This window comes from Oncorhynchus tshawytscha, linkage group LG01, assembly GCF_018296145.1.
Source record: "Oncorhynchus tshawytscha isolate Ot180627B linkage group LG01, Otsh_v2.0, whole genome shotgun sequence".
Lineage (NCBI taxonomy): Eukaryota > Metazoa > Chordata > Actinopteri > Salmoniformes > Salmonidae > Oncorhynchus > Oncorhynchus tshawytscha.
The window spans coordinates 81,855,193-81,869,546 of NC_056429.1; the positions used below are offsets into that span (position 1 = coordinate 81,855,193).

General features: G+C 40.7%; 1 protein-coding gene across 3 annotated transcripts; it reads left to right on the plus strand.

Moving 5' to 3' along the window:
- Positions 1-2,161: 2,161 nt before the first annotated feature.
- Positions 2,162-12,330, plus strand: samd8 (sterile alpha motif domain containing 8). Of its 3 annotated transcripts, none has more exons than XM_024432117.2 (6): positions 2,162-2,346; positions 5,028-5,615; positions 6,949-7,044; positions 7,413-7,530; positions 7,919-8,069; positions 9,290-12,330. In XM_024432117.2, the coding sequence occupies exons 2-6, from the start codon at positions 5,047-5,049 to the stop codon at positions 9,595-9,597; spliced, it is 1,242 nt and encodes a 413-aa protein (XP_024287885.1). In that variant the 5' UTR covers positions 2,162-2,346; positions 5,028-5,046; the 3' UTR covers positions 9,598-12,330. The 3 variants fall into 3 exon arrangements, with proteins under 3 accessions (XP_024287885.1, XP_024287893.1, XP_024287901.1); XM_024432125.2 differs by lacking the exon at positions 2,162-2,346 and adding an exon at positions 4,253-4,438; XM_024432133.2 differs by lacking the exon at positions 2,162-2,346 and adding an exon at positions 4,253-4,411.
- The last annotated feature ends 2,024 nt before the right edge of the window (positions 12,331-14,354 follow it).

The following is a 14,354-nucleotide window of genomic DNA, read 5'->3' on the forward strand; positions in this document are numbered from 1 at the left end:
CTGTTACCCAATTTTGACCTTTGCTTAGGCTACCCATCACATTAGGAATTGTATTTGGTTAGCCTGAAAATGCTTTATTATAAAGGAGATTTTTTTCTTCCAACCCTGCAGTCAGCACCCCCTAATCTAAACATCTTCCCACGGTCATATGTGGTAAATATCACCTTCCCACTTGGTTATGAACACAGCATTTCAATCAAGCTGGGGTTGTAATTGTTGGCTGGGAGTCATAGTTATAGGGGAATGTCAGTGAAGAAAAGGACTGGGATAGAGTGTAAGCTAGGTTCAGGACTGATTCTGCTACCATGGCCAGAGTGTTAATCAAGAGATGGAGCAGGAATCCAGGTTTAGGGGTATTTATTACACAGGAATGAACACAGGAAAGAACAGAGGCACATGGGGAGGGTTTGGAACCAAGGTAGAGTTTGGAAAAATGTGACTTACAGGGAATGGGCTGAACATATACTGTAACTACAAACTAAGGAGGATGCCAGGACTAAACCTAAAGGGACATTGGTATAGCCTTGATATAAAATATACATCAAAAGTTCAGGCAGCATAATATACATGGGTAACTTACACTTCTTCTATAACAAGGCACTTACTTAATCATATTATGCACAATGGGAGGATGGATGGGGCCACCCCGTGACATCACCATGCAAACTATTCTAGTGTGTAAGGAGGAAACAGAAAGGGGTGAAAAAGGCAGAGGAGAGGTGATTTGGGAATGGAAACAGGTGTGAAGGAAAGGGGTGTAGCCTAGGATAATTGGAGACAATTAGAAGACTGTAGGAGTGGCATGACCCTTCACAACTGTGAATATTTTACAACCTAATGTTAGATGGTTCCTCAGCCTGAAAGTGGCTTACATGCAAGGAGAACCTATATTCCATGTTTCGGTTTTTAAAAGATTATTTAAAAAATTAACATCCACCACAGCTCGTTTTTGCCACAGCTAGCTCACAACCAATGGAAGTGTATAGGGCCCAGTCATCTTCAAGTAACATCAAACAAACTATTTGAGTTGATTTGACCATGTTGTTTTATTAATTGTACTGTTGCCTCATCACTGCTGTTGAGTTTTAGTTAAAGTTGGCTGAAGTTTGTAATTTTATAAGTAAACAAATGTTGATGACTGTTTCTCCTGACATAAAACAACATGGAGAAAACAACACACAAAGATGTTGGTGGCAATGTGTGTCCCTGCCAATGCCATTATCTAAAATGATCGTAGTCATCCATCATCTTTGCTGTCATTCTGTGATCTCTGTTCTTGCAGGGTGATGTTGCAGATGTAAATGACCTGCTGCAGGTGTGCCCGATAGATTATGTTAGTGTACATGGGGAAATGTGTATTTTCTCGTCAATTGGACTACTTCCAATCAAATTGTATTTGTCCCATGCACCGAATACAACAGGTGTAGACCTTACTGTCAAGCCCTTAATTAACCAACAATGCAGTTTTAAGAAAAGTATTTACTAAATTAACTAAAGTAAAAAATAAAAGAGCAACAATAAAATAACAATAACGAGGCTATATACCGGGGGTACCAGTACCGAGTCAATGTGCGATACTGGTACCACACAATCAACATATAAATCAATGTTTATTTGTCATGCACAGGACACAGTGTAGTGCAAACAGTAAAATGAAATGCCCCTTTCAGACATTGTGAGAGCTTTAAATAAGATTCAATAGAAAAAAATTTAAAAGGCACAATTACAACACTGTGGTAGAATGGGCTCCTATGAGATATTAGCTATCTTTCCTCTTCATTTTCTGATGTTGTAGGGTGGTAATTAGCCTAGTTGAGGCTTTAGATAGGCCTGTTTATAGTGACAGGAACAGGTGTCCTTCCTTCCCCTCAGTCTAAAATTAAAATGGCCTGATTTATGTCTGTTTGTGTAGTTAAACTTAGACCTATGTCTTAAATCTTACATGTCTTGCAACTTTACATAAATCTAAGGTCGGCTACAGTGAGTGACTCACCAAATTTGTATATATTCTACATTATGTTATAGGTTATTTTATGGGTCATGAACAATGCATTGAACTACTTACTGTGCTTTGCATACCGATACTGTAATTTCACCAGTAGAGGTCATAGTACAACAAAACTGACTAGCCCGCCTGTGCGCGGCTCTTCTAGTATTTACGGTCGTCGCTCCTTTTTGGTAATGTCAACAGCAAGGCAGATACTATAATCAGCAGCCGGGCGAAATGATTTGCCTCAATCCTCTTATTGCACTAAACGTAACTATAGCTTCGTCAGATTCAAGTGAGATGCCATATAGCTAGTCATATTACTCGCCGCGGCAGCTAAAAGTTTAATCTGAATTCTGGTGAGTATTTACTGCTAGATTACTAGCTAACCTAACGTTAGCATGCTAGCCAACTGGTACACTATGCCTGAATGTACGCTTTGTTGCTAGCTAATGTATTCTGAGCATGGAAATGAAATGTGTTCTGCATATTTTTAGGAAGCTACACAGCAAGCTTACTGGGCTTGGCGGTATATCAGTCAGTCGTGTAGTTAGTTAACTATCTAGTTAGCTAATGTCAGTTAACTAAAGTCCTCAGCTGTATCAGCTAACTACTGTAGCCACCGTCATCCCTGCCTGGCCTGCTAAAGACTAGGCTGTTGCCAGAGATGTCACCATCATTCTCTGTGTATTGTGTATTTGATATTAGTTAAAAGCCCACAAGTGATCTGTATTGCGTTTTAATGGGTGCAATTAAGTGTGGAAATACCATCACATGGCGACAGTTTGTATTGCCAGGGACACTGTACACAGTAGTGATGTGCAGGCAGAGAATACAAATACATGTTTAGAACTGATCATTGATCACATGGTGCAAGAATTAATGCAATGAATTGATTAATGATTGTTATGATGGACACAGCTTTGTAGAATTAAAACATACACATCCTCTGTTCAACGAACTCGAATCGTTTGGGGTGCTGCTGCAGCCCGCGAACGATATTGTGTTCATATCACCCTCACTGTAGAGAGGTAATGCGTTCTGTCAAATCGTTCACGATTTAGTCCGGTTGCGGCCACAACTAGACCTCGTTTCAAATGTTCCAAGAAATTATCTTATTTGTATGCCTAGCAATCAACAAATGTACCGGTACATTGTTTAAAACACGGTTTTACAAGTCTGTCACAAATAACAGCTCCAATAAACCCCTTATTGTGAACGAGAGAATTGTAGAATCATTACTATTTATACTTTTCAGTTCTTCTGACCCAAATGAACGAACTGAGTCGAAAGATTAGTTATTTTAAATTAAGGAGTCGAAAAAAATCCGAGTTAGTAAAAATAATTGTACTTCCTGTCACTAGAACACTGTCATCTGCCAAGTTAGCCGATTAAGTTCAACTCCATGATTTATGATGGAGTTGAGCAGTTGGAAATCCCGCTCATGGAGTGGTGATTGAGCCCCACTCAGGCGCTCCAGTCTCTTACCAACTGCTCCGCTAAAAACCTCTAAATGCTCACAACTGTACTAAAGCAACAACTACAGGTAGGCCTAAAGGTTTTTAGGCAAAATAACCCAATCAAAACAAAGTTCCTTGAACATGGGAATATGCCAGGCCTATTGGGCCAAAATCATTTATGCCTGTATTGTATAGATAATAGAACAAAAATGAACGAAACGTTTAAGAGAGAAGTTTTTTTGTTTATAAATACTTTGCTACAATAATGCACTTAGTTATCTACCAACCTCATTCCTGTCTTTTAGCATTTACACGTAGTAAGTGCGCCAAGGCCTTTTGTAGGGGAAGAACTCATTCTGATTGGCTGGGCCTGGCTCCCCAGTGGGTGGGCCTATGCCCACCCGTGGCTGAGCCTTGGCCCAGTCATGTGAAATCCATAGATTAGGGCCAAATGAATTCATTTCAATTGACTGATTTCCTTATATGAACTGTAACTCAGCAAAATCTTTGAAATTGTTGCATGTTGCTTTGATTTTTTTGTTCAGCATCGATGGGCTGCTGCATTGTTGGGCTGTCTTTTTATGAAGTTTTTAAAAATGTGTCCTTGTGACACACAGCCCCACCTGAAAGAATGTAATGGATGGTTGCTCTGTTCTCTAAACAGAAGCAAGCAGTCTAGTTCAAGTTGCTCTTTACCCTATATGTAACTACTCTGGAATTCCACAATGGAATAATGGAGGGTGTGGCTCTCAAGATTAAGCAACAGTTTCTGTTCCTTTGTCTGTCGTCAATATCAGCTTGGCACACAGTTTCTGTACTTGAGGGATATAGGTAGATAAGTACATAAGTTGAAGTCTGACAATATGTACTGTAGGCTAGGCTAAGTCCTTTCTTAGGAGCACATATGTTTCAGTGGAAAACTGTTTTTAGTGACCACAATTTAACAACCAGATGGGAGGAGAAGGTGAAGTTTGTCTTGAAGCAGTGGATAGTATGTGCCTCTTTTGTCAGTGATATTGCTGCTACTCACTGTTTATTATCTTGGGATAGTCACTTATCTTGGGATAGTCACTTTATTACCTCGACTAACCTGTACCCCCGCACATTGACTCGGTACTGGTATCCCCTGTATATAGCCTCGTTATTTTATTGTGTTCGTTTAACTTTTTATTTAGTAAATATTTTCTTAATTATTTTTTCAACAGTATTGTTGGTTAAGGGCTTGTAAGTAAGTATTTCACGTTAAGGTCCACACCTGTTGTATTCACTGCATGTGACAACATTTGATTTGACTCATGTTGAAGTCTTTCTTGGCTTAATAGGGAACCAACAATATTTCTGAAATGCTGATTCAGTGGAAATGGTGGATGACTAGTTCTCTATATAATGACACAGTGTTGCAGTGTTTTCTCTTACATAAAAGTACCGGGTACTGACTGCTACAATATATTTGGGGACTTCCTTTTTTATTCCTCATATCTCTTCACGTGATATTAAATCTGTCATGGGATAAATACATAAGGGCACATGTGAGATTTGGTTCTTGGAGTCGAGGTTAATCTTTTGTTTGTTTTTTACAGTTTTCAGAGTGAACTGGAGATGTCTAGCAGCACCCAGTTGAACATCCGACAGTGGACCACCAAGCATGTAGCCAAATGGCTGAAGGACGAGGGCTTCTGCCACTATGTAGACCTGCTGTGCAACAAGCACCGTCTGGATGGCATGTCCTTACTCACCCTCAGCGAGTACGACCTACGCTCTCCCCCGCTTGAGCTCAAGGTGCTGGGGGACATCAAGAGGCTGATGGTGTCCCTCCGCAAGCTGCAGAAACAAAACCTGGACATCCTGGAGGAGCTGGGGGTCCCGTTCGACGGACACTCCCCTCAGGGTGGCGGTGGGGACTGGCACTGCAATGGAGACTCCAGTAGAGAGTGTGATAACTCTAACACAGACACTGCACCGGTTGGGGAGCAGTATCTTCAGTATACAAATGGGAAGTACAAGCAGGGAGGGAGCAGGAGGCTGGACCCTGAGTACTGGAAGACGGCGCTTAGTGCCATCTATGTTGTGTTCGTTTTTGGATTTACCTCCTTCGTCATGGTGATCGTGCACGAGAGGGTGCCGGACATGCGCACCTACCCGCCCTTGCCAGACATTTTCTTAGACAGGTGGGTTGCCACCTGAACTTACCAAACTGAACTTACGCTACTTGAATTTTTTCAATTTGAACTCTTGCTTGTTTTTGCAACGGTGTCCAGTGTTTCATCTATACAGGCATAGGGTGCCATTTGGGACACAACCATAACCTATTCTGAAACTAAATAGCATGCCCTGCCATTAACAGTTTTCTTGACTTCTCCTACTTTGAGTAGATTGCTTGCTTGACCTTTTGTTCATGATGACTCACATTGCACTTGACAATTTTAGTAATTTAGCAGACACTCTTAACCAGAGCAACTGATAGTACTGAGTGCATACATTTTCATACTGGTCCCTCGTAGGAATCGAACCCACAACCCTAGCTTTGCAAGCATCATGCTCAACCAACTGAGCCACACAGGACTTGAATGTCCAGCTTGTTCTAACTGAGAGTGTAGTTGGACTTGCTCATGGTGTGATAATGTTTCAGATTACTGTTGGCAAGATGAGTGGGCTTGTTTTTTGGTAGGTTTCCACACTACATTCCTTCCAGCTATAGCATTTCTTAATATTATTCAGTGCCTTTTGGCTTTGATGCCTCATGATTGAGTATTGCTCTGTTCAAGTAGACTGTGATTTTGCTGTGATCTGATAGGAGTGTCAGTGGGCTGGGAATATATGTAGCACACAGGAGGACATTTTTCTCTGTTAAGATCATTTATTTTTTAAATTTTGAGCCAAATGTAAAATGTTCTCAGTGCTAGAGGCGTCACCACATACCCTGGTTTGATTCCAGGCTGTATCACAACCGGCCGTGATTGGGAGTCCCATAGGGCGGCACACAAATGGCCCAGTGTTGTCCAGGTTAGGATTTGGCCAGGGTAGGCTGTCATTGTAAATAAGAATTTATTCTTAACTGGCTTACCTAGTTGATAAAGGTTACATAAAATAAACAATTAAATGAGAAAGCAGCAACTAGCCCTAGGTTCCCTGCGTTTATCATCTGACTGGCAGGTTGTCATACCTGACATAGAGGCTTATCTTAATGCAATCGAGAGGTGGCTTGCTGTTTGCCTTAACCTCATGCAGGTTTGTCAGGTGTGTTTTTCCAGTTGCACTGGATTAGGCTTGCAGTTTGCATCTACTAGGCTGTTTTGTTTTTCCAATGAAGTCATATTGAATGTTGATAGCATAATATTCTTCATCATCATCATATTATTATTATTATTATTGGCTATTATCTGTTAATGGTTGTGATACTTCATAAACATAAGCCAAGCCTGGGAAAATAATCAAAATGCTCAATACCAGGCAGCTTGCATTTAAGTAGATTAGCCAATAAACATTTCTTTCTCTTAACAGTGTACCTAGAATACCATGGGCCTTTGCCATGGCAGAGGCATGTGGAGTGATCCTGTGTAATATCTGGCTGCTAGTTCTGCTGCTGCACAAGCACAGGTAGAGTACTGGCTACTGACTGGTCCATAGGAAAATATGTTCGTCACACCTATAGCCTAGACATTATTTAAACTAGTATCTCGAATTTCACCATGAAATGAATAGAATTGTAAAATGTTTAACTCGTCCAGGGTTAAAAGAAAAAGTTTTTACTTCTCCTTAGGGACACCCACCCGTTCCATTTATTTGAACTATTCCAGAGCTAGCACACCACATTAAAATGATCAACTAATTATTATGCCTTTTGACTACTTGAATCAGTGAGTTAGTTCAGGGTTACAACAAAGTTGTGAAACTTGCGGGGGGTCCCAGAGGAGAGGTTTGAAAACCACTGGTCTAGTTCATGTGTAACGTCTGCTCTGCTGAAGGTCAGTTCTGCTGCGGCGCCTGTGCAGCCTCATGGGGACAGTGTTCATGCTGCGTTGCATCACCATGTTCGTCACCTCTCTGTCAGTGCCAGGACAGCACCTGCAGTGCTCAGGAAAGGTACTACAGCTCCATGCACATGCGCGCACACACACACATCAGCATTTCCTCCAGGTTGAGGATGATCTCATCATTACACACACATCAGCATTTCCTCCAGGTTGAGGATGATCTCATCATTACACACACATCAGCATTTCCTCCAGGTTGAGGATGATCTCATCATTACACACACATCAGCATTTCCTCCAGGTTGAGGATGATCTCATCATTACACACACATCAGCATTTCCTCCAGGTTGAGGATGATCTCATCATAACACACACACGTGTAGCTTTTTATAGATACAATCTGGCCGCACTGTACAAACACTATGGGTAGCAATTTTCTTTCTTCTCACGAGAGGGTAAAATCTCAATAGTGACACTTAACTTCTCTTTCCCTGAGATTTATGGTGACATGTGGGCAAAACTGCATCGAGCTCTGGCCATCTGGAGTGGATTTGGAATGTCTCTCACAGGTGTCCACACATGTGGTGACTACATGTTCAGCGGTCACACAGTGGTCATCACCATGCTCAACTTCTTTGTGACAGAATGTAAGTGTTCCATATCATTTTACTGTTACTTTCACTGTCACCTGTTGCAGACAATAATTGTAATTGACTGTAAGTGGGAAGAACTTATGTACATCATGTGTTGTCCCTTTGCTGCCATCATGTGTCCATTAGCTGTAACTGCATGAAGGGCATCAAGACCAGACCACTTATATAGTAATATATGCCAATTTACCTGATGCTTTTGTCCAAAGCGACTTAGTCATGCATGCATACATTTTCTGTATGGGTGACCCCAGTGGGAATCAGATCCACGATCCTGTTGTTGCAAGCACCATGCTCTACCAACTGAGCCACTGACAGATTTTAAACTGTTTTATAGCAGCATGTGTGCTAACGAAGTCCAGAAGGAGAGCACACATACCAACTATTTTAAAGTCCCTGAATTTGTTGCCTGCTAGTTTTATAGTTAATTTTAAAATGTTTTTAAAGCTTTTCAAAGCACTACTTGGCCTTGCACCCGAATACGTGTATGATATCCTTTTAACATATGTGTCCAGTCGGTCTGGCCTTTTAGTTGTTCCAAAGTTCAGGCTGCCATTAGCCATTATGGTCCTGGCCTTTAGAACAGCCTACCGGAGGGGAGGGGCCTCAGAAACTGTAACTTTTTTGACTTTATAATATTTTTAGCCATGCTTTTACTTTGTGCTTTTAGCCATAGTATTTGATCACATTCTATACATCTTATTTATTTCAATTTATTTTAATTCATTCGTCTCATGTCCACTGTTAATTTATTATTGTTTTACTATTCTTTTGGATTTCTCATTTTAGAAAATGTATTAGGTTTTTAATGTTCTCACCTTTTTTGTTTTATTTGTTAAGCACTTTGAAATGCATCCTCTGTGAGAAATGTTCTCCAAAGGTGTTCAACACCTGCATTGCTTGCTGTTTGGGGTTTTAGGTTGGGTTTCTGTACAGAACTTTGAGATATCAGCTGGTGTATGAAGGGCTATATAAATAAATTTGATATAAATTAAGTTTGACTGATTTGAAAATCGCATACAGATAATGGGTCTACACTGAGACCAGAATCAATAAAGATGTCATTCAATGCACTCTTGAGGCAATAGGACTCTGGTCCAAAGTAGTGCACTATGTAAGGGAATAGGGTGTCATTTGGTGCACAACCTGAGTTTTAACATGACTGAAATTCAACTTTCTAACTCATCAATTTGCTGCTTTTATGTGTACATCAACAGACACACCAAGGGGTTGGAACTTCATCCACACCTTATCGTGGGTCCTAAACTTGTTTGGGATCTTCTTTATCCTGGCGGCCCATGAACACTACTCCATCGACGTCTTCATAGCTTTCTACATCACAACCAGGCTTTTCCTGTACTACCACACGCTGGCTAACACCAGGGCCTACCAGCAGAGTCGCAGGGCCCGCATCTGGTTCCCCATGTTCTCCTTCTTCGAATGCAACGTCAACGGCCCTGTGCCCAACGAGTACGGCTGGCCCTTCTCTAAACCTGCCATGATCAGGAGGATGATTGGGTACTAGGTGGTAGAGGACACCTGTCTGCGACGCAGCCAGAAGGACATTGATCTCATCTAATAGACACTACTGGTGACTTTGAGCCCTGTCGTGCTATTTTTGCTACTGCCCTCTGAAAGAAGTTGCTAACTGTGGTTATGTGATATCAACTTTATATTCCAATATCTACAAGAGATTGCTAACTGAGATGGCTTGTGGGATCCTATTGGTGCCATGGTGTGACCGGGTACAGACAGAGATGTGACTCCTCATATTCTGTCCCATGTCAGCCTGTTAAAAGGGATTAAAGTAAGGCTTGTGTCTAAATTGACAACCTATTCCTCATGTAATGCACTACTTTTGACCAGGGCACATAAGGCTCTGATCAAAAGTGGTGCACTACATAGGGAATAGGGTGCCATTTGGGACTCATCCTTTCATCAATTTTCTCTCTTCATTTGAAAAGGGATAAGTTTTTAAAAAATGAATGTCCCACAACTTTTGCCACAAGATCAATAATCTGGTTACAGATATGTATGTGCTTTAGTCAGTGCCTCTTCTGTTGTTATGGTATACATTCTGTTTATGGCATGACGACAAACTCGACAGAGGAGTTAGTCAATTCCTCTTCTGTTGTTATGGTATACACTCTGATTATGGCATGACGACAAACTCAACAGAGGAGTTGACTAAAGCACAAACTGATCTGCTACTACCAGGCTACCATTTCAATGCTTAAGGGCTCAGACACACCAATAGGGTTTGCTGGTCGGGAGTAGTTAGCACCTCTGAACATAATTTGCAAACCAAGTGCACACTCATTTTACGTGTAGAATTGCTTGAAAAATGTGAATGATCTGCAGACTAACGCTAGATGCACATGTGTTGCAATGTGTGTGAGCCTTAAAAGCTCTTGCAGTCTGTTAGATAATGGGGGGAACAGCAAGCTATAGGTTTGGGGAAACATAAAAGCAGAATTCTCAGGCAGTCTATTGTAACCAAACACATTATTTTAAGTCAGTAAAGTTTGTTGAAATCTAAAATTCAACAGCGTTAGTGAAATAGGCTATTGTGTGTTCACTAGATATCCTGAGAAGTTAGGGCACTTTTCATAATATTATTGACATGTTTCTTTCAATGTTTTATCTGGATTCTAGTTCTAATACAAGTATGGACCACCTTAAAGACAATATCAAAACGTCACAGATGATACTGTTGCTGAATTTATGTATAGCAATATCATAGTTCAAGATGTTGTGACCGGTCTTGTTACTTGTTTGCCATTGTTTCTTTAGGTAGTGTGTAAAGCTTCTGCATTCCTTAAGACACTACTGTGGTTTTGACAGTATTACTAGAATGCTGATTGACTGTTTTGGTTTCCTTTATAATATTTGTATTGTTCAGTTATTATCCTGCCTTGTCCTAAATAGACCTTTACTGTAACCAGGGTCGTTACTTAGGAGATCGCAAAAAGCAGCCAAAACTATGGAATGGAAAATGGTGAACAATTGTTTTAAATACCATTCCATTTGCCAATAGCTTTAGTTGTTATAGTAACATTGTCTGTGTAGGTAATGCATATCTCAAATATTGCATTTTTTTGAGTTTTGTACTAGCTTGTAATTGACCAAGATTCACGATAAGAATAACATACAAGGATATCTACAAAGTAATTGGGGGGAAAAATGTATTTTTACTTCTTCCATAGATCCCTTGGACTTACTTTTGACTGCATCTTAATTTATTTCATTTGGTATATGTAAATACCATTTTTATTAATAGGTATTTGATGTACTAAAAGGTTATTGCAACATGCACTTAAGCAGGAATATGTTTACAGTTGTGCGGAACTATATTTGTTTGAAACACAATGTGCTTTTATGTATAGGATTTATTTCAGAATCACCCTTTCACCCAAATCATTGAAAACAAATGCAAAGCATCACAAAGTCCCCCACAGTAACTCAAATCAGGTCTGAAACTGCCATTGATGGTATTGGTTACAACCCGCTTAGTACATATTTGTAAAACGATGAAGTATTACTTCCCACTGGGCACAAACGCGAGTTCAACATCTAGTTATGATTTACATTTGATTGTGTCGTCGACTAACATGAAATTATACAATTCCTGAAATTCCTTCACGTTTGATAACATTTTGCAAATCCAATCAGTTTTCCACGGTGATTCAACGTCATCACATTTGAATGTTTTTATTGAAATGGCATAGAAACAATGTTGTATCAATCAGTTTGAGTCCAGTGGGTTTTGTCCTATATCCATCCCATCATGTTTTATTTTGAATTTCAGCTGTGGAATAGTTACTTGTACTACAAGGCCTAGATCGAAACCCATTACTAGTTGAGTCTTTACCTTTCCCCCCCACCTTTCTTATAATTCCAACTAGTTCCTAATGCATAAATCTTTTGGTTTGAGTAATGCCAGCTCGTCTGCATGCTAGCTAGGTAGCTAGCTGCAAATTCATAGTTTTCTGCTAAGATGTTAGATACATACTTATGAATGATGGCTTTTCTCTCTTGAATTTGTTCTTAGTTGTCACTTTTAACCCCTCTAATAAAATGTTACTAATCCTTATCACCGGTGTGGTTATAGCGGTATGTTACTTATCTTCAAGATACAGTAATTGACTACCAATGTAATGAAAATGTAGCAATAACAGCCAGTGTGGTTGTATTGGGTTAATCAATAATGTCCTGCAAATGACAAGTGTCTTTACCATCATTAAACAGTAGAAATCAAGGGTCTGTCGTCTTGGATGTGATTCTTCAATCGAGATGGGTTTGTGAGTGAGAGTAGGGTGAAATTGCCCCTAGATACTGATCTTGGATCAGTTTCTCATTTCCCCCACTAATGATTAAGGTTAGTATTGGGAAGGGGAAGATGATCCAAGAGCTGTACTTAGTGAAAAGTCACCCCGGGGCCCTCTATGTGTGTGTGCAAGGCAGTAACTCAGTTAGCTACACGATTAGAAGACATGGTGACACATTATCTGCACGAGATAGTCAGAGTGCAGTGGATTAAAGCGGGTTCTGGGAATTCGCTCAGAGCTATTCTGAGCAGTTTACATTTTGGAAATCCCTCCCAGTTGATGGTCACGGTTCCTATTGTGACTGGGGTCCAGAGTCTAAGCATGGATTTAACATACTAACATGACTTCGTCACTTCAGGTCAAGTTCTCTTACATCTCTGACGGTCAAAGTGCTGATTCAGTGTAACACTGTGCAGTGTTTAGTTAGCTACAACACCTGTTTCTTTTTTGACCACTAGAAGAGTTTTCCAACAACACTCATCAAGATAGTTTGCTACTGTAACAGTATAGCTTCCGTCCCTCTCCTCGTCCCAACCCTCTGCACACATCAACCACAGTCACTCACAAAGCATCTTACCCATGCCACAAAAGCCGCTGGCCCTTGCAGAGCAACTACTTCTAGGTCTCAGAGCGAGTGACGTCACCGACAAACACTATTAGCGCGCACCACCGCTAACTAGCTAGCCATTTCACATCGGCCACACTAGCACAGTTGTCATTCTCAAAAAAAAAAGTTTAATTTGGATCTCACATCTACTCTAATTCCTTGCCTTGCAGAATGCTGGTAGTTTAGCTAGATACCTAACATTAGTTCAGGTTTCTTGAAGTGTTTCTTTTTGATTTATTTCACCTTTATTTAACCAGGTAGGCAAGTTGAGAACAAGTTCTCATTTACAATTGCGACCTGGCCAAGATAAAGCAAAGCAGTTCGACACATACAACTACACAGAGTTACACATGGAGTAAAACAAACATACAGTCAATAATACAGTAGAAACAAGTCTATATACGATGTGAGCAAATGAGGTGAGATAAGGGAGATAAAGGCAACAAAAAAAAGGCCATGGTGGCAAAGTAAATACAATATAGCAAGTAAAACACTGGAATGGTAGATTTGCAGTGGAAGAATGTGTAAAGTAGAAATAAAAATAATGGGGTGCAAAGGAGCTAAATAAATAAAATAAATACAGTAGGGAAAGAGGTAGTTGTTTGGGCTAAATTATAGGTCGGCGATGTACAGGTGCAGTAATCTGTGAGCTGATCTGACAGCTGGTGCTTACAGCTAGTGAGGAGATAAATGTTTCCAGTTCCAGAGATTTTTGTAGTTCGTTCCAGTCATTGGCAGCAGAGAACTGGAAGGAGAGGCGGCCAAAGAAATAATTTGTTTTGGGGATGACCAGAGAGATATACCTGCTGGAGCGCGTGTTACAGGTGGGTGATGCTATGGTGACCAGCGAGCTGAGATAAGGGGGGACTTTACCTAGCAGGGTCTTGTAGATGACATAGAGCCAGTGGGTTTGGCGATGAGTACGAATCGAGGACCAGCCAACGAGAGCGTACAGGTCGCAATGGTGGGTAGTATATGGGGCTTTGGTGACAAAACGGATGGCACTGTGATAGACTGCATCCAATTTGTTGAGTAGGGTATTGGAGGCTATTTTGTAAATGACATCGCCGAAGTCGAAGATTGGTAGGATGGTCAGTTTTACAAGGGTATGTTTGGCACCACCGCTAACTAGCTAGCCATTTCACATCCGTTACACTGGCAATGGAAACATGGCTTAAATATATTGTAACGACCATGGGTTTATAAGCGCGGAAATCGACTCTGCCGCACGACCATGCCTTGTGGCACAGTCGATAGCGCCTGCTGTTTCATTACAATACGGTTCTGGGGCTACATATTAAGCCAAGCGCCATGGTTGCTATGGTGAGGATAAAGACTGCTTCCAGT

Coding starts and splice junctions, on each gene's coding strand:
- samd8 (XM_024432117.2), top strand. CDS start 5,047: ATGTCTAGCAGCACCCAGTTGAACATCCGACAGTGGACCACCAAGCAT. Junction 7,531..7,918: donor ACCTGCAGTGCTCAGGAAAG/GTACTACAGCTC, acceptor TCTTTCCCTGAG/ATTTATGGTGACATGTGGGC. Junction 8,070..9,289: donor CAACTTCTTTGTGACAGAAT/GTAAGTGTTCCA, acceptor GTACATCAACAG/ACACACCAAGGGGTTGGAAC.